The sequence below is a fragment of the Mixophyes fleayi genome, chromosome 4 (assembly GCF_038048845.1).
Source record: "Mixophyes fleayi isolate aMixFle1 chromosome 4, aMixFle1.hap1, whole genome shotgun sequence".
Classification (NCBI taxonomy): Eukaryota; Metazoa; Chordata; class Amphibia; order Anura; family Limnodynastidae; genus Mixophyes; species Mixophyes fleayi.
Window position 1 is genome coordinate 22701478 of NC_134405.1, and position 27641 is coordinate 22729118.

The 27641-nt window shown below is 41.9% G+C and overlaps 1 protein-coding gene across 1 annotated transcript in view; it reads right to left on the reverse strand.

The window, feature by feature from the left end:
• Positions 1-233: 233 nt before the first annotated feature.
• The window catches only part of LOC142150554 (extracellular calcium-sensing receptor-like), a 43302-nt gene continuing 15894 nt past the window's right edge, over positions 234-27641 (reverse strand). Inside the window, exons 3-5 of the mRNA XM_075205751.1 lie at positions 12081-12911; positions 6100-6223; positions 234-1135 (exon numbers count right to left, since the gene is read on the reverse strand). Of these exons, the coding sequence (XP_075061852.1) occupies positions 234-1135; positions 6100-6223; positions 12081-12911 (1857 nt within the window). The remainder of the gene's footprint in view (positions 1136-6099; positions 6224-12080; positions 12912-27641) is intronic.

A 27641-nucleotide genomic window follows, 5' to 3' on the forward strand; every position in this document is an offset into this window, starting at 1 on the left:
AGTAAGTGGAATGGTTCCAACTATCCATAGAAGGGCTCAAGACCTAAGGAAATTGCAGAAGTCATCTCGGTAAAGTCTTGCCACCCTGGCTAAAATTTGCCAGCCCTCCCCTGCTAATAATAGATATAGACTTTGATCATTTTACACGAAAAACAGAGACCAATCCATTAATAAATAAAATTATATTTTTTCGAACTTCTATGTATTACATATTTAGAAAAGAGCTGTTGACCTTAATCTTTGGTTTTTATTATGAGATGTCGACAGTTCTTATCTGGTCTAAATAATATGATGAAACATTTAGGAAGAAACATGCAGATCACCAGAGCCCAACTGGATGCCAAAATGGCAAAGATTTCCATTGCCACAGTGTATTGTCCCTGAGCACTGAGCGAGGCTGGGATGAAAGCCACCCAGACACTGAGGAAGGCCAACATGCTGAAAGTAATAAACTGAGCCTCGTTGAACCTGTCTGGAAGTTTTCGAGCCAGGAAAGCTACAATGAAACTAATGGTGGCCAGAAGAAACAGATAACCTAGCATGGTCCAGAATGCAATAGGTGATCCCTCATTGCACTCAACAATGATAAGTTCAGGATTAGCTTTAGTGTTATGTTGTTGGAATGGAGAATCTATAGACACCCAAGTGATGCATAAAATGAATTGTATCAGGAAACAAGAAAAAATAATCATATAGGAGACTTGTGGATTCGTCCATTTCCTCAGGTTGCTGCCTGGTCTAGTGGCCATAAAAGCAAACACCACCATGATAGTCTTAGCCAAAATGCTTGAGACACACAAAGTAAAGGCCAGGCCAAATAATACCTGACGTAGGAGACATTTCTGGTGGTGGGGGAAACCTATAAATACTAAAGAGCACAAGAAGCAAAGACACAGTGACATCAATACAAGACAACTTAGAGAGTAGTTATTGGCTTTCACTATAGGTGTTTGTCTATGTAAGATGAAAAGACCCAAAATAATAGGGGGGAAAAGTGAAGATATTATGCTGATTGTAGCTAACGTTTTTCCCAATGCATCATCATAAGAAAGAAACTCCATCGACTTTGGGAGGCATTTTGATTTCTCAGAATTTGGCCACTGATCCCAAGGACATCTTATGCAGTTAATAGAATCTGAAAGATAGAACATATATGGTACCGTTACACATTAATTTGTTATCAATGTGTTGTATCATGCTAAAAGGAAGCAGTGATTTAAGAGTTTATAATACTGATTTCATACACCTACCGAAACTATTAGGTATAAGTGGTACATTACCCAATTTTTGTCTAATGTATCCCAACATCATAGGAATTTGAGTCCCTTTTAAATAAGGAACTGGATGGATCTCAGTTGTTCTATGCTGAATGCTGTGAATGAGTTTCAGATTATACCAGCTCTGTTGAATGGATTGTCAGGAATACCTTTTTTATGCAAGTCGTGCATAAACCACTGATCTCCATCAGTAGATACCTTTGGTTTTGATATCCAAATGTGACTACAGGAGAAGGTTGACTGAGTGTCACTTCCCTACAAAGCTGGTTGAGGGTGTCGTGGCTGAGGGGCTGGTGTCTGCAATTTGACATCTCTATCCATAAGGAAATGCCCAGGAATGACATCAGGGATGATTATTTGTGCAACAATTTGACTCTTACATCATACACTACTTATGAGGATTTTACTGCTGTCATTCTTACAGAGACTGTGTGAGTAAAGGTATTACCTAAGAGGTTGGTGACTCACCTAACTGTTGTTAAGTCTGTTTGTATAAAGTGTTGTTACTGTTTTGCATTATATTGTTGTATTTTGCAATAAAGATACTCTATGGTTTATAGTGTGAGCTATCACTCTAGTACCCCGTACCATGAAAGTAATAGTCAGGTATAGCACCTAAAACAACATATCTAAGCAATGCTATGGTATAGTCTATTGAAAGCAAACTCACCCAAAAATGTTTTGTTATTTAATAACAACTTATACACAGGGAATCATAATCTAGACATGATTATCTAATATCCCTCTGTGCAGGCTTTGACCAACCTTAAGGCATTTTGTCTGTCAGCTTGTCACACTTTACTCTCCTGTTACTTCTCAAACCATTCTGGCACGCTCCCTCTACTCTTCTCTTTGCTACAGATTCAGAACCATGTGCCACACTCCTACTCCGTGCAACAAAAAGTGCATTTAAACTCCTCACCCTCACCTTTAAAGCTCTTAGTCAATGTTCCCCTCCCTACATGTCAAATCTCATCTCTACCTACACTCCTAGCCTCCCCCTCCGCTCTGCCTGTGACCGCCGCCTCATTACTTCACTGACCCCCTCCTCTCACTCTCGTCTTCAAGACTTTGCCCGGGCTGCTCCCCTGCTGTGGAACGATCTTCCATGTCCCATCAGGTTAGCATCTACTCTCAAAGGCTTCAAGCGTGCCCGAAAGACTCATTTCTTTATTCAAGTCTATCAGTCCTCCTCCTAACGTCCTTGTCCTGGCTCTCTCCCCCAGTTAGTACCACCCTATTTGTGTCTACCCCTTCCCTTTAGGATGTAAGCTCTCATGAGCAGGGCCCTCTTTCTTTGTGTGCTACCTCTACTGTTCCTTCACCCTCTGTACCTCTTGGCCTGCTTTGCTAGCCCTGTTTTCCCTGTTTTCTTAAGCTTTTGCCTTCTTCTCGCTGATTTCTATCATCCCTTTCCCTATCTGTCCCAGATATAATATGATTTGCTTTACCCTGTTACCCGTGTTTATATATATTTTTGTATCATGTTGTGTCTTGGTTCTGTTTTCTGTATATGTAATTTACGGCGCTGCGGTCCCTTTGTGGCGCCTTATAAGTCAAAGATAATAATAATAATAATAATAATGGCCCTTTAAGAGCAGCACTGAACCTGTAATCATGTGTTCTGAACTGTGATCTGCCCTATTCATCAGCTTAGCTATTAAACCTGCTCTGTGCATAGGCCTGTGCAGGAGTATTTGGCTCCAAACCTTTGCTCCAGAAATATTGTGACTGATTCCTGGGTATTCTGACCCAGATCGTTCCTGACATCTCCTCTGCCTGTCGTTTGGTACTGTTTATACCTGATTGTATCTCACCCAGCTTGTTCTGATACTGATTCAGTTAGCTGATTTAGCACCCTGCAGCCCATTTCTGTACCAGTCCTGGCTACATTTACCAGACTCTTCCTGCTATTGATATCAGCTTGTTACACCTGTAGGCAGCGCAAAGGGCCGCAATCTGTAAACCCACCATCAGCATAACCCAAACCTCCTTGTGGAGGTCCCTGGCATAGACTGGGGATTTGTTACATTTTGTGCCTCTGCTACTGCCAGAGCTAAATCAGGTTGGCAAAAGTGAATCGACTATATCTGATAGAATCGCTACACAGCTCTTTTACTGTTCATAATTACTGAACTCGGAACCCTGGTAAAACCCTAAAGGCCCTGTAAGTCTTTGGTATAGTGTGGCACATGTGTGAAGTACCACGTGTTCCAAAACACTTTAAAATATTTACATTATCCATCTTTATCAACGCATTTTAACATAGTCTCAAAAAAACTCTAATCACCTCTATCCGTCATCCTAAACAAAAACACCCACCTTGTTCCACATATCAATTAGTGAGTTGGGTACATGAAAGCAACGCTGTAAACCCCGACAATCAATTTTTCAAGCAGTCGGTCTAAAAATTCTTTCGGGGATGACACCATCGGTGTCATTATGTCGGGATATGTGCTGTCGGAGTTTACAGCGTCTCTTTGAAGACTACCATCGCAATTAGTGACCCCAATAGATCTGTACAAAAAGTGTAAATCATGACATTGCAACATTTGCAGATCTAATGTGTTGCATTGTGTAGATATTAATGGCACCCAGAGCCTGCTGCTGCTTTTATTTACCATATTAGAGTTGAAAACAAAGCTGTGGTAAAATGAATACATAAATACATCCGGGGGAGAAGTCATGTGACAGAGGGTAGGAGTGGGCGTAGTGGCGTTGGATGTTGTTGCGTCACCATAGCCCCACTCCCACTATAGAATGCCAAAATTCACGGCATTGAACAGCGGGGCCGGGGCTTAATGACGCAATTAAGCCCTGCCATTCAATGCCGTGAACTTCGGCGAATTCGGGAGGTTTCCCAACTCTTCCGGGAGTCCGAGTGGACTCCCAAAAATTCGGAAGCCTACTGGGAATTCCAGGAGAGCAGGCAAGTATGCATAAATATCACATTTTGTGGCAGAACAAGCTGATTTGCAAAGGTGAAAATTTCAGGAGAAACAATCTTAAATTTAGCTATAATCTATGACTGGTGCTGAGACCACGATAGTCAAGTCATTCTACTAGTAACACTTAAGGCAAAATTTCACTGGTGAAAGTGTGAAATTCCACAGCCAAGTGTGGTAAATGCCTATATAAATATCTTTGTAATAGTTAATGTCTATGTATTCCAGATGATCTAAAGTGAACACAGGACCGAATTGTAATATATTCTTATGAAAAATTAGCATTACATTTTCAAATCTTCAATAAAATAAAAAATGCAATCTATTAAAAGTTTCATATCTGAAGGATTTTCATAATAATTTAAGAATTAACATATATCTCCTGCAATACTCAAAGTAAATGTACAGTCTTTAAGTGAGCAGAGTATAAATAGTAATCAGTTGGAGGGGTAATGTGTTCATACAAGCCCTCAAGATATATTATCTACTGTCACTTTCACATGTAAAGTTTTCCCAGTTCTAGTGTCTATACTGCCTGTCTGTTAGAATTCAGTTGGTTGTTCTCTGCATCCTTACTTTTAATCAAGTCTGAACTGTGGCGCAGGTGTGCCTTCCATTAATATCTGATTGGTGAGCTGCACTATTGCCTTCATGCCTGACCAGTGATAAAATTGGTTAGCATTTGACTTGCATTCTTCTTAGCTCCTGTATCCTGTCCAAGTTTGTAACAGACCTTGCACCAGTTTCTGGTTCTACATGATTTGTATTCTGATGTTTGAATTGCATCTTACAAATCTGCTGGGTTCTGGCTGTGTCCATGTTGGACTCCTGATCATAGGCAAACCGAGGGGGGGTTTCCTAGTGCCTGGAAACCACCTCCAAGCCTGGGGCACTGTATAATTGAGGTGGCTGGACCCTGCTCCTGCTTCACACAGCTCTGCTTGAAAAGGGAGAGCTGTGTGCACCTAACAGTAGTGCATGCAGCATTGCCCGTGTATATGATGGGGATAGGAAGAGTTGGAGAGCAGCCAAGCACTGTCTAAAATTATAGCCACACCCCCATGCATGCTGGTCACGCCCACTGGCGACATGGTGTGGAAACCCCCCTCTACAAATCCTGCGTTTGCCCCTGCTGATATCCAGTGGCATCATTGAAGTCTGTTTCTGTTCGTCTCCTGGCTTTTGTCTACTGGTTGGCATCCACAAAATATTTACACATAGCTCCACTCACAATCCCTTTGCCATAATTACTGGACTCTGTGTTAATTTGCTTCAGCATTGCTTCAAAAGACATTGTGAATTGTCTTGCCTTGTCTAAAGGCTGTAAATCTGCCCCAGGAATACTTCAAGAGATTTAGTATGTATCAGTGATGCAACAAAAGACTGTTTAACCACAGCATTTCATTGTAGCATTTACTCATTTTTGCTTTACTTCAATGTTTCCAGTTTGTTCTTGATTGTGCAATAATCTCCATAATGTTAATCACTACAAAACAACCTTGTTATTCCTATTCCTCACAAAATACGTATGTGGCAGCATGATGGCTAAGTGGATAGCACTTCTGCTTTACAGCACTGGGGTCAGGAGTTCAATTCCCAACCATGGCCTTATCTGTGAGGAGTTTGTATGTTCTCCCCGTGTTTGCATGGTCCAGTTTCCTCCCACATTCCAAAAAACATACTGGCTGGTTAATTGGCTGATAACAAATTGACCCTAGTCTGTGTGTGTATGTTTGGGAATTTAGACTGTAAGCCCTAATGGGGCAGGGACTGATGTTAGTGAGTTCTCTGTACAGCGCTGCAGAATTAGTGGCTCTATATAAAAAGGTGGTGATGATTATGATGATGATATGTAGGTCAGAAAACTCTTGACTTGCCTGTCTGGTTAGATATCTCTCCTTGTAGACATTGAACACAATCAAAGCAGCAGACAGGTTGTCCTTTTCTAGCAGCCTTCCTGAATCCTGGAGGACAACTCTCACTGCAGACCGAGCGAGGGACCTGGGGATAATATGTCATCTTATTGTATTAATGTTCTTTAAAAATATATATTATTTAAGTATAGTCAATATCATGACTTGTTGGTGCCATTTTGCTGTGTTCCGAAAGCATTATTTACTTAACCATAAATAAAGGAAGCATTACAGACATATTAGTTACAACGAAAACTGAGAGGCTGATGCTAAGTTGAACTTGGCCATTTGTGTTGAGGGAAATCCAACCATTTTTACTGCACAAACCCAAAAATAGAAGCTGCATGCTTGCATCTTACACTTGTGCCTCCATGAGAGGTGGGACAGAGGCTGGAAAGGGAGATCTCATGTACCCAGAGTATCTATGGTTTATGTGTATCTGTAATAAGTCTCATATCTATATATGTATCTCTGTGTTTACTGTATGTGTATCTGTATGAGATTCCATATACTGTGCATTTGTTTGTGTCTGCAGTTTGAGCCTCTGTGTGTGTTTCTCTAGTTCTCAAATTTAATCTGTGATTCACTGCTGAAGTTTTTCACTCTTCTCTACCATATTATGAAGTATTTCTTCTCCTGACACAATAAAGGTCATTTAGTATTTGCAACAGTGCATTGCGAAAGTTTTCTGATATCATGTGTCTTGTTTTGCCCAAACTCTCCCTTTTTTTATGAGGAAGAGCATTTGTGGGCCTAGATTGTGTTGTATGCAGAAGTGCACATATTTGTAGTGTGTAAAAGTAAGGTGGTTTGATGCGAGATCTGATTATTTAAATGAGTTGGTAGGAGTGGAGAAGTTGTATTTTAGAAGGTGATTCCTATTTTACGGGTAGGTGCATAAAATCGTCCTCTATGTTTATGGACTTGAATTCCTCAGCTTGTAAAGGAAAACATCCTCATCAGGATACTTTTAATGTATCTCTTTCATTCATAAAAATTACAATATGACCATTTAACTTTTGCTACTAAAAAGAAGTCCCAGTAGTGCTGTTTTCATTTTTTTGTTGATAAGGAGCGGCCATTCAATAAGGACGAGCTAAGGATTTAACAACTTTGCTATATATTCTTGTTGTGAACATAGAGAACTTACAGATTTTTATAAGGGAAAAATCATAACGGCTGTGTAAATATGTTATATCAAATGAATCCATTGATAAGTTTAGTTAAAGTGTAAAATGTGAAGACAGAGATTCTGATGCAAATGTATTTAATGGCTTTGCACATCCCAGTGTGAGAAGATAGAAGTGTCACCTGGGGCAGCTTCAAAGAGCTCCTGCGGGGAGATATATCCTGGTTGTGACACCTGAATAGACGCTTAGGTACCGCTCAGCATGTGGTCTGGCTGAAAGAGGCCATGTGCTGACGTGCGCTATATATGTGATGTAGACAAAAATAATTCAATTTTAAAATATGCCACTTAAAATAAATAAAACTAGTCATCAACCACATATTCCTCAATAGCATGTTGAAGAGCAGCTCATATATTCAATTAAGAATTCTGCCCCACAGAGAAATGAAGGAAATGAGTGTAAGCTCTGCGAATACACTGTATCAAAAAATGGACAGATTCAGAAGGGATTTATTAATAATAAAATTGACTCTGTGTGACGCTCCACAGAAAAGTTAGGTCACATAGTAGAATTGAGTAGTAAATCAGACAACATGCAAATGGTGATTGAAAAAATGTCACAGGCCACAACCCCCTGGGGGCAGGGAGAGGGTGTAAAGGTGTTTTTAAAATGCTGAGATGAGATACAGAAAATTGTCAGACTTTTTCTAAAATCAATTCACTTTGATAAACTGTCCATCTTCCTAGCCAATTCCCATGCCACAGATTAGGCAACTCAAGTAATTGCTATTCTGAATGTAACCCCTTTTATTTTAACCTGCTTTGCTTGTTATGTCAATCTATTCATTGTTTATTCATTATTTTTTTATAACTGTAGGCCCTATAATTTTGTATATTAAATCTATAATTTAATATGTTGCATCCTTAATACTCTAACGAATCCATTAGCCTGTTAAGAAGAATGTGTGTGATTTGTTGATATATTAGATTAACAAGCTGTGTGTGCTGCATTTACATTTGTGTAACAGTTTGAGGGTGTGAAGAGTTAACCCTTTGCTTGCTTGTATGGGTCTTGCTAGTCTGTGAGCAGCTAGAAGCCTTGAATGCAAGCGTGGGACAGTATATTGGGGTCTTATTGCCCGTATTTAATAGGTGGTGGCAAACCTTAAGTGTGTGGGGGTGTGAGCGCTGTTTGGGGCAATTCAATAGGTCTATAACCTGTTGGACAGGTAAAGAGAGACTGTGGGCTGGAATCGTTTGACCTCATATAGCAACCACCCCAAAGTCACGGCAACTGGGAATGTGTTTGTGACAATTCTGTTTAAACTTTTGTTGACTTTGATCATTTAATATTGAGGATAGATGCATATCCCTTGCAGTTTATTCTGGACTCTCACCTGTTGATCTCCTTTAGGCCACAGCAACAGACTTGAGTTGATGGTCAGAGCTTGATCAGGAATCGCTAAACTACTATATTTGCCAATGTCAATCAGCTTTACAGTTCCTCCTGGACTCAGTTGCCAGTTCACAATACGATAGACTGTAGGTAGGTCTCCATTCTTATCAAAGTAAATGTGTTTACCACTGTTTAGTGTGAAATTGACTCTCCTTATATAGTGTGTAAGCTGTGTAGTGTGGTAGAAAAAGAAGATTATTTGTTAACAGTAACAGAATAATAAATTAAATCTACTTAATGCTCCACAAATGATGAGTCTTGTTCTGGAAAATTGATTAATCCCTAATAGATTAGACTAAGAAGACAATATAAAGTGCTCAATCACCTTGCTATTTTAAAAGTCTGATAAGAAAGCCAAAAAATAATTTCGCATTTAATTTGTTTAAAGTATATGATGCAACAGGATAATATTTAAAGAACATTCTGTACAGGGAAATTGGCGCAATTATTACTAATTTGAAAATGATATATTTTATACATGTATGCACCTGCTAAATATAATTAGAACATATGTACATACAGAGACTGATTAATGTTCAAACACAAGTCCATTTGCGTGCAGTATATTACATAAAATTGCTCATGCACAGAACGGGACTTCTGCAAGTGAACGCAATTGCATGCAATTCATGTTCACACGCAAATGACACTTTCATTTGCTGTTTGAAGGGAGGAGCAAGGGTGGGAAGGAGTGGACTAACGTAGGCAATGTTCAGCCTCGAGGATGAGTATACACACTATTGAAAATTACTTCAGAGGAGATTTCTGTAACGATTTTACCAACAACTGAAATTTACGTTGACCATGACAATTCATGTGTACATACCTACACAATTTTCTTTTCTGATCTGTGGTGTTCATCTCTCATAACCATCTGCTGAAAAGATTGTGACTGTACACACTCTACATGTATTTGCATACGCTACTGATCTTGAGTGCATATAGACTCCCACATTTGCTTGACATTATTCTATCATTGAATGTGATTTTTAGTAACTTTCTAAAACCAAAGCAAATGATTCAATTTGCTTTGATGATAAAACATGACTGCGGGAGTGTATACATTGTTGCAATATCTGAATAAAAGAGTGTTTATTGTTTGATCTGCACAATAATTGCATCAGTATTTACCCAGATTAAGAACATCATGATTTATGTATTTCATGCGTGTTTTGTCAGTCTGCATACGGCAAGTAATGTATATGTCAGGATCTGCCTGTTGCTTATGCATTACATGCTGCTTGCCTGGCAGCTCCTGCCTTTTGTCCTTTATTATTATTGCAGCAGTACCTCTGATTACCAGAGGTGCTGCTATTGTGCCTTTCTTGTTTGCTTTAGGGGTTAACCTGTTCACCAATTTTTCCATGCACCTGGGTGTGTACCTTCTTAAACCTGTCTCTCCCAGCATTCATTGCTGGTTATTGTTGTCACATCCTGATGTTATACTCTGTGGTCACTTCCTCCTGTTGTGCTCCTGGATTTATGCTGCTGGAGATCTTTCTCAACAAACATTCTGCTGACCTGTTTCTTATGTGAACCTGGGACTTACTTGTGCATTTCCCTGTACATGCTGCCTGGAATCTTTCCTCACCTCCCAATTTACCTGCAACTGCTATATATCTGGTAATTTCTGCAAGCTCATTATTTCATCATCTGTTCATACTCTCCAGCAAAAAACATTGTTTGTTTTTTCACCTTATCCATGGCTTAGCTGTATTTCTACATTGATTTGTGACAGTATAGTCTGAGGATACTTATTCCCATGTTGAAATGGAAACATTTCTTGAGTTCTGCTTGTATTTGGATATGGGCATACATGTGTACAAGATAGGTGCATTATTTTAAATGCAAGTTGGCTTCACATTGCAATCAAAGATTAATCAGGCCCACAATGTTTATACAGCATGTCGTGAACATAGAGAGCTTGCAGTTATATATAAGGGGTAAATCATAACTGCAGTGTAAATAGGTTATATCAAATTAGTCCATTGATAAGTTTAGTTAAAGTGTAAAATGTCAAGTCAGAGAGTCTGATGTAAATTTATTGGATGGCTTTGCACATGCCAGTGTGAGAAGATAGAAGTGTCACCTGGGGGCAGCTTCAAAGAGCTCCTGAGGTGAGATATAGCCTATTTGTGACACCTGAATAGACATTTAGGTACCACTCAGCATGTGGTCTGGCTCAAAGAGGCCATGTGCTGACATAGACTATATGCAATATAGACCAAAAGAATTCAGTTTTAAAATATGCCCCTTAAAATCAATAAAAGTAGTGATCAACCACATATTCCACAAAAGCATGATGAAGGGCAGCTCATATGTTAAATTAAGAATTCTGCCCCACAGAGAAAGGAAGTAAATGAGTGTAAGCTCTGCGAATACACTGTAGTTAGGCGTGTTTGATAACAAATGTGAATAGAGTCATAGGGGATTTATTAATGATAAAATTGGATCAATGTAACGCTCTACAGAAAAAAAGATCACATAGTAGAATTGGTTAGTAAATCAGGCAACATGTAAATGGTGATTGAAAAAGTGTCAAAGGCCACAACACCCGATTAGCATTAAACGCTGCCCCTGTGAGAACCATCCCATTTCATGTTGCTTAAAAACCTGTGTTCTGAAGGGACAAAGGGTAACCTTCTCGGGGAATCAATCTAATTGAAGGACTGTCCATCTTTTCTGCCTACCCCCAGGCATACAGATTATTATAAGTAGGTTATGCTCTGTACTTTTATCCCTTTTGTCTTTATACTGTTTGCCATTTTTTATTTGTATGTCAAATCTTTATCTAACTGTTTTTATTATCTGTAAGCATTGTACTTTTTGTATATTAAATCTAAAATGTAATAGTTCTGCCCTTATTGCTCTAAAAGAATCCATTGCCAATTTAGAAGAGACAGATTGCTTGGCTGGATTAACTCTTTAGAAACCAGTTTGTGAAGGTTTAACTATTTAGCTACCAGAGCACAGAGGGTGCGCAATTGAGTGATTAAGTCATAGGCTTGCTACGGGCCTTATTCGTAGCTGGTTTCAGTTGCTGAGTGGTGGGAATCGTGCATCTGTGTTGAGAAAAGGGACCAGTGAAATCTGTAGCCTTAGAGAGAGGTAAGTGGGAGATTTGCATTGGAATCCTGTGTGTTCCCTTACAGTAAGCTTCCAAGTCACAAGTGCGCAGAGGGCGGTTTGCGACAAATAAAGGGGTTCAGGTGTGGTTTCCTGACAAAATAGAGGTGATATATTGTATGACTGTTGGAATATATGATAAGATATTTAATCAGGGAGTAGCTAGAGGGGCTTATCCCTGACACAGTATAATACATAATTATATTTCCACCTAAACCTTAGACATTTTATTACCTGCCATGGTTTGAAATTCCAAATGTCTGCACAGGTTCCATGAGAAAAAGATCCTTCAACCTCCTTGCAGCTCTTCAGATCTTGCAAAGCTTTAGCCAAAACATTTACAGACATGTATATATAATGAGAATATCTTAAGCTGCTGATATAGATGGAGCTGTTCTTCACATCATCTAAGCTTTCTTCTCCTGTGCATATTTTTCCTGGGGTCTCCAAAGAACCAGTAAGATTTTTCCCATACAGAAATTTGCAATTGAAAATTGTCTCCCAATACACATTCACCCAGCTCTCCCCCATTGACTCAGAAGGACGTATCTTGCTGAGGAGCTGACTTAATCCTGGAACTTGATAATCATCTCCATTTAAACCAAGAGCACCATTTAAAATCTGAATATAGTTTTTTATTGATAATAAGGGAGACCTGGACCATCCTGCATTTCCAATAAATATCCTTCCTATTATGTTCTGTTTCAACATTTCATTCACAAGAGGAACAAATTCAACATCAACAGAGAATACAACGATAACCTTAACGGTTGACCCTTTAATAGCATTTACTATATGTGGAGCATTGCGATTTGGTTGACCTAAACGAATATATTCGGTAAAAGCTACACATGCTCCTGCGTTGATTATCTCTTGCTTTATTATCTGAATTCCTAGAAAACCATAATCATTGTCTGTTGCCACAAGACCAATCCAGGTCCAACCAAATCTCAAAACAAGCTGAGCCAGTCCCATAGATTGAAATTTATCACTTGAAACCGTCCTGAAGAAAGATGGAAACATTTTCTGATTGCTTAGTAGAGAAACACTTGAATATGGACTGATCTGAAAGTAAAAGAAAAGTGATATTATATAAGTCATAACATTATATTAGACTTATTGCAGAAACACTTAGGGGTATATTTACTAAACTACTGGCTTGAAGAAGTGGAGATGTGGCCTATAGCAATCAATCAGATTCTAGCTGTCATTTTGTAGAATGTACTAAATAAGTGCTAACTAGAATCTGATTGGTTGCTAAAGGTAACATCTCCACTTTTTCAAACCCGCAGTTTAGTAAATATACCCCTTAAAGTTGTACACGCATTTGTAATTAATATAAGGGCACATTTTTTTGTGCCCTTAAGAGCACAAATCTCTTTCCACCATGTTAAGCTTTTGGGATGTGGCTTTGGTGTTTGCAGGACTATATCTCAAAAAGTGTTGAAGCTATTAAACTGAAATGTGGTATGTTTACAGAAGGCTGCCTGTGGGGGCCAAACTTCAGGACAAAAAAATAAATAATTGCAAGTATTGAGTTCAAATTCAAAGTCATACCTTTTCCACCACTTCCTGTCTTGCAAAATGACACAGTTTTTACATTTATTTGGTGGAAAGCATAACTCTGTAAACCGGGTGTTTTAAGGCTAGTTGTTTTTTGTAAGAAGGTAAAGCATGTGTGGCAAAAAAAGGGGGTGGTTGATGTTATTTATTTAACATAATGTATAGAATCAGTGTTCCGGCCGGAACCAAAGAAGACACTATGTACACAATTTATGAATCAAACAAAAATGTACATATATAGACAAATGATGAAATGGTATCAGTCCGTACACATCAATGTCCACTGGGTGGTGTAACCCGTGTTATAAAATGTCCAATTCGTCAATATAGACAGATGCCCTTTCAACCCTGTTGGAAAAAATGGATCAAATATCCCAAATGTCCCAAAAACAGTACTGACATTTGAATGAGTGCACTAAGCGGACCTAGAGGTCATGTTCATGGAGGCAATGTTGAAAGAAAATTTGTATGTAGAGAAATGTCCCAAAACAGTCTGTTTGGAAATCCAGGGCAACTTACTTGATGTCACTTGGTAGTGGATGTACGCTGGGCGGGGGTCCCTCCTACAGACTGACAGCTTCTCCTGCCTTCAGTTTATACAGTGGTGCAAGGCGCAGACACACAGCCTGTGTGTAACGGAGGTAGCGTATGCACGCTCTAGGTATCCCTCACAAACAGTGGTTCGGTGAGCTGAAATGAGCGATCTAGCATGCTAGAGTGAAAAGAGTGGAAATGTTGAGCACTTGGCAGTGCTGAATGGATAAATGTCGGTGTAATTTCCAACGCGTTTCACTCGTGGCCAAAAACGGGGAGCAATGTGATGAGCTGCTCACTAGATGCAAGGTGTCAGAGAGTAGGCAGGGAAAGCCAAGTGACAGTAAAGCTTGTAGGTAGAGGATGGCATGTGAGAGAAGATAGTGGGCATGTGATAGTAATGTTGGTAGGCAGGTGGTGGTATGCGAGAGAGAAAAGTTGGTGGGCAGAGGGTGGCATGATATACAAAAGCTGGAAGGTAGATAGTGTTATGTGATAGTAAATTTAGTGGGCAGAGTGTGTCATGTCAGAAAAAATCTAATGGGCTGGGGTTGGCCATAGAGAGAAAAGATTGTGGGCAGGTGGTGGCATGTGAGAGGAAACATGGTATGCAGGGGGGCATGTGAAAGAAGATCTTGTGGGTAGGGGTGGGTCAACATGTGATAGAAGAGCTATTGGTAAGTGGGTGTCATGCAATTGTGAAGCTAGTGCGCAGGGGGTGATGTGAAAGATAATCTGGTGTGTTGGGGGTGTAATGTAAAATAATCACTGGTGGGCAAGATGTGGCATGTGAGAGTAAAGTTGGTTTGCAAGGGGGTGGTTTGTGAGAATAAAGCTGGTGGACACGGAGGGGCATATGTCAGAAAGCTAGTAAGCAGTGGGTGAGACGTAAGAGAAAAGCTGATGGGATTGGTCTGGCCATGTCAGGCCAGCATCTGAGAGCTGACCAAGCTCGGCAAGAGGACAGGTATCAGGGTGACGAGAGATTGGACGTGTCTTGAGAATGTTTCACTGAAATATGAGAGATGTTATTCCACATCTGCTGAGTAGGCTTAATGGCTGCTCCCACAAGTGTCATAATGGAACGTACATACGTAGATATCTGTAGAGGGTAAAAAGTTGCACTGACTCCCATTATATTCTATGTCAGAGCAGGTTACTCGCTGAATGCTGAAGAGGACTGGCATGTTTCTCAGTCACTGTATCCTCAGTCCCTGACTGTATGGTACCAAGACTGGAGCTGGAGCTTTATGTACATGTGTGTTAGCTGTTCATGTTACTAAATCCTATGATTGTTTCCTGTAGTTGGGACTTTCTGCTTCCTTCGATGTGATGCTGATTGATCCGGAGGTACATTCAAGTTACATTCAAGCTGACAAAGTGAAGAATATGGGTTTAGTAGATCAAATAAAGAAAATATTTCAGGCACTTGTGGATATAAATATTGTTAATATCAATAATAATTGGTGCCCAATAGATCTGCAGCTCTCATAATGGCAGGAACTCTACCTACTACACTACAACCAACAAGTATTGAAATTTTTCAAAGCGCTGAACTTATTATACAACAAATAAAAGGCAGACACCCTGTTTGCCAACAAACTTAAAGCACGCTGCACTACAAGCTATCCTGCTCATAAACTCCACAATACGGCCCTGCAGCCAAAACATTTTGCGCAACACTCTACAACCTTCAAACGGCCGAGCCCTAGGGGAACAAACACTGCCCCACCATACGTCAATATGTATCCTATTGTTGACTTCCTAAACTCACCTCTATGGCGGCAGCATCTTTGAGCGAAAACGTAACTGACAAGGAGATGGAAGCGGCCATCAAGTCCCAAAAGCTTTCCAAGGTCCCGGAACTGGATGGCTATCCGATGTCTTATTAGTCGTTCACGCTTAACTTAACCCCTCACCTTTGCTCCCTGTTCAAACGAGTCCTGGACGTTGAACATTTCCATCCAGACACCTCCAATGCCACAATAATTGTAATCCCCAAACCAAACTGTTCTAATTATCACCCTATACTTTATTGAACATAGATCTCAAAATATTTGCTGAATCCGCTCCTCCCAAGTCACATCCACCCCAATCAGGTGGGCTTTGTCCCATCCAGGCAGGCACTAGACAACACCCGACGGGTCATTGACTCGATTCATCTTATCAGCAAATTGAAGGTCCAATCTTTGCTGCATGCTCTAGATGCAGAGAAGGCCTCTGATAGGGTCTCCTGGTTCTATATGGCTCTCACCCTCCAGAGATGCAGTTTCACAGGAAGATTTTTGAAGGCTTTGGAGCCCTTTATCGCAACCCCTTCACCTCGGCCCTATAAGAATTTAGCTGCTCAATGCTCCTAATCACAGCACTCACTTGTTTCCATCCTGCTTTGTGCTGCGATCATGCAACTCTGGTTGGGGAGTTTAAAACTCCCTGCACTACATAAAACACACTATCTGTGTCAGAGCAACAGATTGCTAACCCTTGCTTCTGGCTCCCAGTGTGCTTTCTGATTCTCGGCACCTAGTGAATTACTGGGTTATCTGACTACACTTCCTAAACCCTTGGCCTCAGTCCCGAACCTATTTCAGGTACTGTCCGACTTTGGGACGGTCTCGAAAGACAAGAGTAACACAGCAAATCTGAAACGCTGCCTTTCCATCTACCCGGCTCTCTAAAAAAGCTTCTTAAGCTCAATTTTAACTTCCAATGGAGAACGAACTCAATAACGAATCTGGGGGTAAAGATTATTAAGTTGTATGACCTATTATATGAAGCAAATTTCCCACCCTTAGTCCATAAGTTAATCAAGACCTCCTCCATTGGCGGAAACATTTCATATCATGGATCGGCAGAGTTAATACTATTAAGATGACTGTACAACCTAAATTTCTCTACGTTTTCAGATCCTGGCCATCGTGGTAAAACCCCAGACTCTCACTAGGATCAGTGGGATCCTTCTGGTCTCAGCTGGGATTGGCGGTACTCCACCCAGAGTCGCGGAATCGAACAAAGTGGAAGGTTTTTACCAGGGATTCCCACAAGGGAATTTGGGCTTTGCAGCTTCCACCCTGCAGGTCACGGCCCTTTAGGGGAGTTCCCAGTGAGCAGTGATAGAGAACCGAGTACAGAGAAGTAGGTGGGCACTAGATAGCCACTAATGAGTGGGAGTGCCAAGCTATGCTCTGCGATAGTTCATAGAGAGTTAGATGTGATGGTCTGTGGTAGTTACCACTAATGAGTGGCGCAGGTAATGGGTGATTTGCAGCAGCACACTTGGAGAGATGAGAGCGATGATCTGTAGTAGATACCAATAATGAGTGGCGCATGTAATAGGTGATCCGCAACAGCACGCTTGGAGAGATGAAAGCGATGATCTGCAATAGTTACCACTAATGAGTGGTGCAGGTAATAGGTGATCCGCGACAGCACGCTTGAAGAGGAGGTAAGCGATGATCCATGGCAGCACGCTAGGAGAGCTGAGATCCAAACGGGGGTGCATAAGCTGCTTCCAGGCCAGGAGTCTGACGAGAAGAACCACTTCTAAGAGGTACTGGGAGGGGCCTTATAAATGAGAGGCAACCAATGGATGAGTGGAGCAGGTGAGAACAAGTGAGACGGTCACTCGCGCATGCACAGAGCTGTTGCCGACCTGACAGCTGGAGGAGAAAGCGGGAATCTGGAAATGAGTAGATGCTCAGGTTACCGGGTGGCAGCTGCGGAAGAGCGGCGTGTGACACTCTCTCAGCTCTTCAGGCCTCCTGTACCAATTTTATTTGGAATGACTGCAGGCCCAGAATTTGTGGGGACCCAGAATTGTATGTACATTGATTACATTAAATATATATATATATATATATATATATATATATATATATATATATATATATATATATATATACATATATATATATATATATATATATATATATATATATATATATATATATATATATACATATATTTATATATAAACATATATATATATATATATATATATATATATATATATTAGCAAACAAAAAACATATATATAATGGCACTAATTACAATGTAAATATAATTTAAATAGACAACTGGTATAGATAATATATAAAGTCCAGTTTTGAGGGATCAGTCCCAGAACAACACTTAGCTCGGTTGAGAGCGGCAGCCTCAGAGAACTTGTGACCAGATGGTTAGTCCGGATAACGATAATACTGCAACAGAAAAACAAGTAGGGCGCCCCAGTGTGTATTATCAAATATGAAATTTGGGAAGATGTAATAACTGCGTACCGTAAAGATGTAATCAGGAAGTAAATGGTCATATGGAGGTTCCTCTTCAGAGGTAATCCCTCTCGATATCCATCAGATGTAGCGACAATGCAGAAAAAACAGAACAAAAACTAACATGGTGTGATATTGTTATGTGCTAAACTGCACCGAATCTGGAAAAGGTCCTCCACCAGGAGAAAGAGTGCTAAATCAGGAAGTGGACCCAAAGGTGAATAATGTAGCACACAGGTGCAGAGTGCATCCCTAAATATATAAAAACTGCGTACCAAATAGTCAGAAGACCATGGATTTTCTTAGACCATATATAAGAGATCAGGCAATTCCTATGTCACAACCAAGCTAGTAGATGGCTGTGCTGACATAAAATTAAAATCAAATTAAACACACAGAGAAATGATGCATATCCGTGGACAACACTCCATCTTCCAAATATAGTTGAGTAGGTAACTTCGGTTATAAATGCCCACAGGAGAAACAGCGATCATCCAGACTGGACACTATGCAAACCCCTTTTACGGTTGCATGTTCTATACAGATGTCATCCTTTAACGCACTCACACACATTACAAGTGTATTCTTTCCCAATAGAAACTGAAGGCTGAGGGTTGGCGCTGGGTTATGACAAGCCATATATGTATATATATATATATGTATGTATATATATATATATATATATATATATATATATATATATATATATGAACAAATTCCTAAAACACACAAACCAAAACAGACTTAATCTAAATTTCACAGAAGAACAGAGCAATAGGAGAATAAACTTCCTATATCTAACACTATACATTGAAACCTCAGAGATCAACTGTAAAACTTTTCTACAAACAAATAGAGAGCAACAACTACATCTTCAGAAGCAGTTGTTACCTCAATGATACATGATTAGTTTACATCCCCTTTATCCAATACAGACACATAAAAAATAACTACACAATAAACACCATGGGCTAGATTTACTAAACTGCGGGTTTGAAAAAGTGGAGATGCTGCCTCAGGTTCTAGCTGACATTTATTTAGTGCAATCTACAAAATGACAACTAGACACTGATTGGTTGCTATAGGCAACATCTCCACTTTTTCAAACCCGCAGTTTGGTAAATATACCCCCATGTATTCAAATCAAGACTATGATATGAGAATTAGTTTCAATGAGAGAGGTTATAGCTCCCCAACATTAACAGAAACTAAAACTAGACTTGAACAAATAGATAGTTTAGACCTTATAAAACTGGACCCTCTCTACCTTAAAACAACCAAAAGACAGCACCATCCAATCCATCACCCAATGCAACAATAACAGCTTCAAAATTAAAAAGGTACACCAGGCACACTGGAACATCCTAAAAACTGCCCAATACATAGGCCCTCTGCTACCAGATAGACCACACATAACACAAAGAAAAAGCCAGGGACCTACAAAATCTACTAGTAGTCAGCCACCTAAAACCCATAAAACTGCTAAAAACAAGGTAAACACGGCTGCCCCCAAAGCATATAGAAACTGCAGAAACTGCAACAACATCTTTGAAAAATGTAACACTTTCACCTCCACAACAACCGGAGAATTAATCCATATCACGAAAAACATAAACTGCAAATCCACAAATGTGGTCTACCTGATGCCCCTGCCACTTACAATATGTTGGACACACAGCAAGACCTCTAAATGTTAGGATGGTAAAACACATGAAGAACATCCAAAAAAATATAACAACTCAAAATCTAGTCAAACACTTCCAAACAGCGCACAGTAGAAAAATTGACAACTTCCAATTTGTAGGAATAGACACTATCAAAACGCCTTAAAGAAACGGATATTCAGAAGGTTCTGTCAAGACTAGAGACCAAATGGATATACAGATTAAAACATTAACACCAAACATTCTGAATAATGGAAATAGATCTTTAGAACTTCCAAGAATATCTGAAACTATATTATCTAATATTTAACATCTAACATGAACCCTCCTTCTTACTACAACTACCATAATTCACCCCTCCTTTCTCCCACCATCAATCTAGTTTTACCTGCGTAGACTCCCATCTACTTTCCCACTTACAGTACCTTAATTCCCCGTACCCCTCCCCTTGGCCTTCCACTTCTCCCCTTCCACCAACCATATTATCACAATTAAGAGATACTTAACATCATCTTTAACCTTTACTTTTACCCTTCCACATCGCATCTCCATCCCCCTACAGTCACATTATATATAATATTGTCACTCACCGGACTGTGAGTGCTTCTTCCCGGACATTTAGGAACCGTGGCCGTCCTCCATCCTGAGGGACTGCGCATGCGCAGCCCTTTCTATACCTCCAGTGTATGTTCCTTTAACTTAATTGGCAGATCAGGCAACCTCCCTATATTAAGCACCTGTGGTCAACACCACGTGGCCTGATCTTGGAGTCTCATTCCCCATGAGTCTCTGAAGGTGTTCCTGTGTTTCCTTGTTTATTCAGCCCTGCTGATTCCTGTGGTTTCCAAACCACTTCTACCTCTGTGGTTTCCAAACCACTTCTGCTACTGTGGTTCCCATACCACTTCTACCATCTACTGTATCATCGTGACTGTGAGCTGATTCCTATCCGCTGCCTCCGTGCACTACAGTCTTCTAATCACTTCAACTCTACCATGTATCATTGGGACTGTTAGCTGATGCCTATCCGCTGCCTCCGTGCATTACAGGCTTCAACCACATCCACTCACCTGTTCATGATTGTGACTGCCAGCTGATTCCTATCCGCTGCCTCCGTGCACTACAGGCTTCAACCTGCAACTCGTCTGTGTTTCATCATCGTGACTGTTTGGCTGATTCCTATCCGCTGCCTCCGTGCACTACAGTCTTCAACCTACAACTCGTCTGTGTTTCATCATCGTGACTGCTAGCTGATTCCTACCCGCTGCCTCCGTGCACTACAGTCTTCAACCTGCAACCCGTCTGTGTTTCATCGTGACTGTTTAGCTGATTCCTATCCGCGGCCTCTGTGCGCTTCAGTCTTCAGTCCTTGTCTACTCTACCGTGTTTCCTTGAGTCTGCTGCCACTATTGCTACCCGCTACTCTCCGTGATCATCTGTTCCAGTTCAACTCTGCTCCGGTGTCCCATCGTTACTGCACCTGCTGGTTGCTATTGGTTACCTCCGTGTTCCCGCAGAGACCCGCTGCTGTTACTTCTCAGCGCTACTCATCCATCTACTGCTGATCCGCTCTCCACGCCTTCCTGTGTTCCCTGCTGGTCTACCTACCTGTGCGCTGCACCTGCTAGACCCCTGCTTCACCCATCCAGGGACTTGTATCCTGCTGGCCTCCTGCCCTTCAGGTATCTCTGCACTCCTGTCTGACTGCCTTCTCCTGAACCACGGTATGCATACTTCCCATTGACTGTGCTGTGTATTGCATACCTTGCTGGACTGTGTTGGTTCTCCTCTGGAGTGTACTATCCGCTGAGTCTATTGCCATCATTGACTGTGTTGGTTCTCCTCTGGAGTGTACTATCTGCTGACTCTACTGCCATCATTGACTGTGTTATCTCATGCCGGATTACTTCAAGAGACTTTCTATATTGGCAGTGTTGTTCAGTCATTTATACATTTATATTGTGCATATTACTGTGGATCAAAGTCAAGGTGCCCGTGTATATATTGTGTTGCAGTCTCTCCCCGTGCACCTCCTCACATATATATTCAGTAGTACAACTTGCTAGTGGCAGACCACTGACTCCTGTTTACAGTTTCACCTGTTCCAGTATCCTCTCACATAGCAGTGGTACAACTTGCTAACGCAGACCACTGACTCCCCGGATACCTCCACTTGGATTCCATTCCTTCACTCAGACAGCGGTACAACTTGCTATCCGCAGACCGCTGACTCTCATCACCTCCTCGTTTCTGTTGGACATTCCTCCTCACTATAGCAGTGGTACAACTTGCTACCGCAGACCACTGACTACCTTCACGTGTCCTTTGTCCATACAGTTCCTCGTGTATTACTACCTCCATATTGCCAGTGCTGCTAGTCATAGACTTTCCTGAGCATCTCATCATCTGCTATTTCCTGTTCCGTGATCACCCTGCTACCAGAGTACCATATTACCACCTATACTGCTCTGGTAAGCCTATCACCTGGTGATCCCTGGGTAAAGACTCCTAGTGCCCGTGACAGTAAGATCAGGCCATGACAGACCCAGATACGGAACCTACTGCTAAAGAGATGCTGCAGCATCTGGTCAGCCGTGTGGAGCAACAGGATGCTCGCCAACAGCTGTTACTTCAATGTTACCAATCGTTAACCTCCCAAGGAACATCTGGACAGACTGTTACAGCTAGTATTGAAGCTCCTGTGCTTTCCTCCGTTTCCCCAGTGCCATCCCAGGTGTCTACAGCTCCTACGCTTCACCTGCCTACTCCGTCAAAATATGACGGGGACCCCAAAACTTGTAGAGGTTTCCTTAACCAATGTTCAGTCCATTTTGAACTCCAACCTCAAAATTTTTCTACCCATCGTTCCAGAGTGGCCTATCTTATCTCATTGTTTTCTGGACAAGCCCTGGCTTGGGCCTCCCCTCTGTGGGAAAGAAACGATCCAATTCTACAAGATAGTGCCAAATTCATTTCCACGTTCCGAAGTGTGTTCGATGAACCAGGTCGTGTGACCTCCGCTGCTTCCAGCATTCTTCGTTTGCGACAAGGCTCCCATACAGTAGGACAGTATGTCATTCAATTTAGGATCTTAGCCTCTGAACTTCAGTGGAACACTGAAGCATTAGTTGCCGCCTTCTGGCAGGGGCTCTCCGATAAAATTAAAGATGCACTGACTACCCAAGAGCTTCCTTCGTCACTAGAAGATTTGATCTCTCTTTGCCATCGTGTAGACATGAGATTTCGTGAAAGAGAATCTGAGAAAACAACTTCTGCTAAAGCACCTCTTCGTTTAAACCCTCAATTTCGTCCAGTTTCACCTTCTGTGATTCCCATGGAGATAGGACGTTCCAAATTATCTTTAGAAGAGAGGAAACGAAGAGTAAAGAATAGACTCTGTATCTATTGTGCTGATTCCACACATATGCTCAGTTCTTGCCCTAAGAAATCGGGAAATGCCAGGCCCTAACTAGTTCTGGAGAGGTGAAGTTAGGGTCCCTGGAGTCCTCTCCATTGTCTATGAAATCTAAAGTCTGCGCTTTCGATGTTACGATTTCCTTTGCTACCAAATCCTTTGAGTCACAGGCATTGATTGATTCCGGAGCAGCAGGAAATTTCATTTCTAAATCACTAGTGAATCAATGGTCCCTACCAGTGATCACTTTAAAAACACCCATTACTGTGACGGCTATAGATGGATCACGTCTCATCAATGGTCTCATCACCCAGAGTACGTCTTCAGTAACCCTTCAGATTGGTGTACTACACCATGAAGAAATTTCGTTTTTAATTCTTCCTGTTACGACAAGTCCGATTGTTTTAGGCCTTCCATGGCTTCAATGTCACTCTCCCCAGATTGACTGGCGCACCCCTCAAGTTACGTCTTGGGGGCCTGAATGTCACCATCGTTGTCTCTCTCAAGTTATTCCTCTTAAAGTACAGCAATCTTCCATCTCATCGTCCTCCCCGGGACTCCCTCCTCAGTATGCTTCATTTGCCGATGTGTTTGATAAAGCTCAGTCTGAACGTCTTCCTCCTCATCGTTCTTGGGATTGTCCGATCGACCTTCTACCTGGCAAGACTCCTCCCAGGGGTCGGGTCTATCCTCTCTCGTTACCTGAAACTCAAGCCACATCTGAGTACATACAGGAGAATCTCCAGCGTGGGTTCATTCGACCTTCCACCTCTCCCGCTGGAGCTGGGTTCTTCTTCGTCAAAAAGAAGGATGGATCATTACGCCCTTGTATAGATTTTCGTGGACTCAACGCCATTACTATCAAGAATCGGTATCCCATTCCGCTGATCACTGAGCTATTTGATCGCATCAAGGGAGCTCGGATATTTACTAAGTTGGATCTTCGTGGTGCCTACAATTTAATTAGAATCCGTTCCGGTGACGAATGGAAGACCGCGTTTAACACCAGAGATGGGCATTACGAATATTTAGTAATGCCCTTCGGGCTGTGTAATGCCCCCGCGGTTTTCCAGGGTTTCATCAATGAGATCTTTCGGGACTTATTATATGTATGTGTCGTTGTCTACCTGGACGACATATTGATCTTCTCACAGGACCTGCCTTCTCATCACCAACATGTGGCAGAGGTCCTCTCCAGACTACGGAAAAACTCGTTGTTCTGTAAATTGGAAAAATGTTCATTCGAGTTACCCCAGATTCCATTCTTGGGGTATATAGTTTCCGGAGTTGGCCTGAAGATGGATCCAGACAAAGTAAATGCTGTACTACATTGGCCTCAGCCAACTACTCTTCGTGCCATCCAGCGTTTTTTAGGTTTTGCCAATTACTATAGACGCTTCATTCAAGACTTTTCATCCATTGCATCTCCTATTGTGGCCCTAACTCGGAAAGGGGCTAATACTAAGCAATGGTCATCTGAGGCTCTCCAAGCCTTTCAAATTCTCAAAGAGTCCTTCTCGTCTGCTCCCATTCTTCGACAGCCTGATGTGACACTTCCCTTCTTCCTAGAAGTAGATGCCTCTAATGTGGGCTTAGGAGCCATTCTCTCCCAACGCTCGGAGCAACAAAAATTACATCCTTGTGCCTTCTATTTTTGGGGTCTTCTGCCCGCAGAGAAAAACTATACTATCGGGGACAAGGAGTTGCTGGCCATCAAAGCTGCATTGGAGGAATGGAGATACTTGTTGGAAGGAGCTCGCCATCCGGTGACGATCTTCACGGATCATAAGAACTTGTCATATTTGCAATCTGCTCAATGCTTGAACCCTCGTCAAGCAAGATGGTCTCTTTTCTTTTCCCGTTTTGAATTAATTATAACCTTCAAACCAGCCGCTAAGAACAAGAAAGCTGACGCTCTATCTCGAGCTTTGGTGACGTCCTCTGATGTAGAAGAGGTTCCCAACCATGCTATTCTAGACCCCAAATGTATTTCTCTGGCTGCTTCATCCACCAAAATGCTACCATTTGGGAAGACCCTCGTGCCTCCTACTCTGAGGAGGAAAATCCTTTCGTGGTTCCATGCCTCTCGTTTTTCCGGACACGCCGGTGAACACAAGACCTTTGAGATTCTCTCTCGAAGTTACTGGTGGCCTTCAATGAGGAGAGACGTCAAAGAGTTTATTGCTTCCTGTGATTTATGTTCTCAGTTCAAATCCTCCCGCAGAACTCCAGCAGGGTTGCTGCGACCACTACCCATTCCGTCCAAACCTTGGACCCATATTAGTATGGATTTCGTTACTGATTTGCCACCAAGTAAGAATCACAATACTATTTGGGTAGTGGTAGACAGATTTTCGAAGATGGCTCATTTCGTCCCTCTGTCCGGTTTACCTTCCTCGTCTACTCTGGCTGAACATTTCATTAAAGAAATCTTCCGCATCCATGGATGTCCGTTTGAGATTGTGTCAGATAGAGGAGTACAATTCGTTTCCAGATTCTGGCGGGCCCTTTGTAAAACCTTGGGCATACGATTAGCACTCTCATCGTCTTACCATCCGCAATCTAACGGACAAACGGAACGAGTCAATCAAGATCTTGAGACTTTTATTAGGATGTTCTCTTCAGCCAACCAAGACAACTGGGTAGAATTGCTCCCTTGGGCTGAATTCGCCCATAACAACATGTACCATGAGTCATCATCCAAAACTCCATTCTTTGTGGTCTACGGTCACCATCCGTCTTTTCCGGAATTTCCTGCCCTCCCGCCCACCCAAGTTCCTGCTGTGGAGACTGCTTGTCAGACCTTCAAAAATATCTGGTCTCAGGTCAAAACCTGTTTAAAGAAGACATCTAACAAATATAAGTCTTTCGCAGATAAGAAGAGGCGGGCTATTCCACCACTAAAAATTGGAGATCGTGTCTGGTTATCTACCAAAAATATTCGTTTGAAGGTTCCATCTATGAAATTCGCCCCTCGTTTTATTGGTCCATATAGGATCATTCAAGTTATCAATCCAGTATGTGTTAAACTTCTTCTTCCTAAGAATCTTCGGATCTCCAATGCCTTCCATGTGTCCTTGCTCAAACCTCTCATCATCAACCGTTTCTCGACTCCTTCCTCAGCACCGCAGCCAGTTCAAGTTCATCAGGAGGAGGATTTCGAGATTACTGAGGTATTGGATGCAAAAATTTCGCGAGGAGTCCTCCGTTTCCTCGTTCATTGGAAGGGCTTTGGTCCTGAAGAGCGTTCATGGATCAAAGCTGAAGATCTTAATGCTCCTGCCCTTCTGAAGAAGTTTTATTCCAAAAATCCGGACAAGCCCGGTTCCAGGCGTTCTGTGCCCACCTTTAAAAGGGGGGGTACTGTCACTCACCGGACTGTGAGTGCTTCTTCCCGGACATTTAGGAACCGTGGCCGTCCTCCATCCTGAGGGACTGCGCATGCGCAGCCCTTTCTATACCTCCAGTGTATGTTCCTTTAACTTAATTGGCAGATCAGGCAACCTCCCTATATTAAGCACCTGTGGTCAACACCACGTGGCCTGATCTTGGAGTCTCATTCCCCATGAGTCTCTGAAGGTGTTCCTGTGTTTCCTTGTTTATTCAGCCCTGCTGATTCCTGTGGTTTCCAAACCACTTCTACCTCTGTGGTTTCCAAACCACTTCTGCTACTGTGGTTCCCATACCACTTCTACCATCTACTGTATCATCGTGACTGTGAGCTGATTCCTATCCGCTGCCTCCGTGCACTACAGTCTTCTAATCACTTCAACTCTACCATGTATCATTGGGACTGTTAGCTGATGCCTATCCGCTGCCTCCGTGCATTACAGGCTTCAACCACATCCACTCACCTGTTCATGATTGTGACTGCCAGCTGATTCCTATCCGCTGCCTCCGTGCACTACAGGCTTCAACCTGCAACTCGTCTGTGTTTCATCATCGTGACTGTTTGGCTGATTCCTATCCGCTGCCTCCGTGCACTACAGTCTTCAACCTACAACTCGTCTGTGTTTCATCATCGTGACTGCTAGCTGATTCCTACCCGCTGCCTCCGTGCACTACAGTCTTCAACCTGCAACCCGTCTGTGTTTCATCGTGACTGTTTAGCTGATTCCTATCCGCGGCCTCTGTGCGCTTCAGTCTTCAGTCCTTGTCTACTCTACCGTGTTTCCTTGAGTCTGCTGCCACTATTGCTACCCGCTACTCTCCGTGATCATCTGTTCCAGTTCAACTCTGCTCCGGTGTCCCATCGTTACTGCACCTGCTGGTTGCTATTGGTTACCTCCGTGTTCCCGCAGAGACCCGCTGCTGTTACTTCTCAGCGCTACTCATCCATCTACTGCTGATC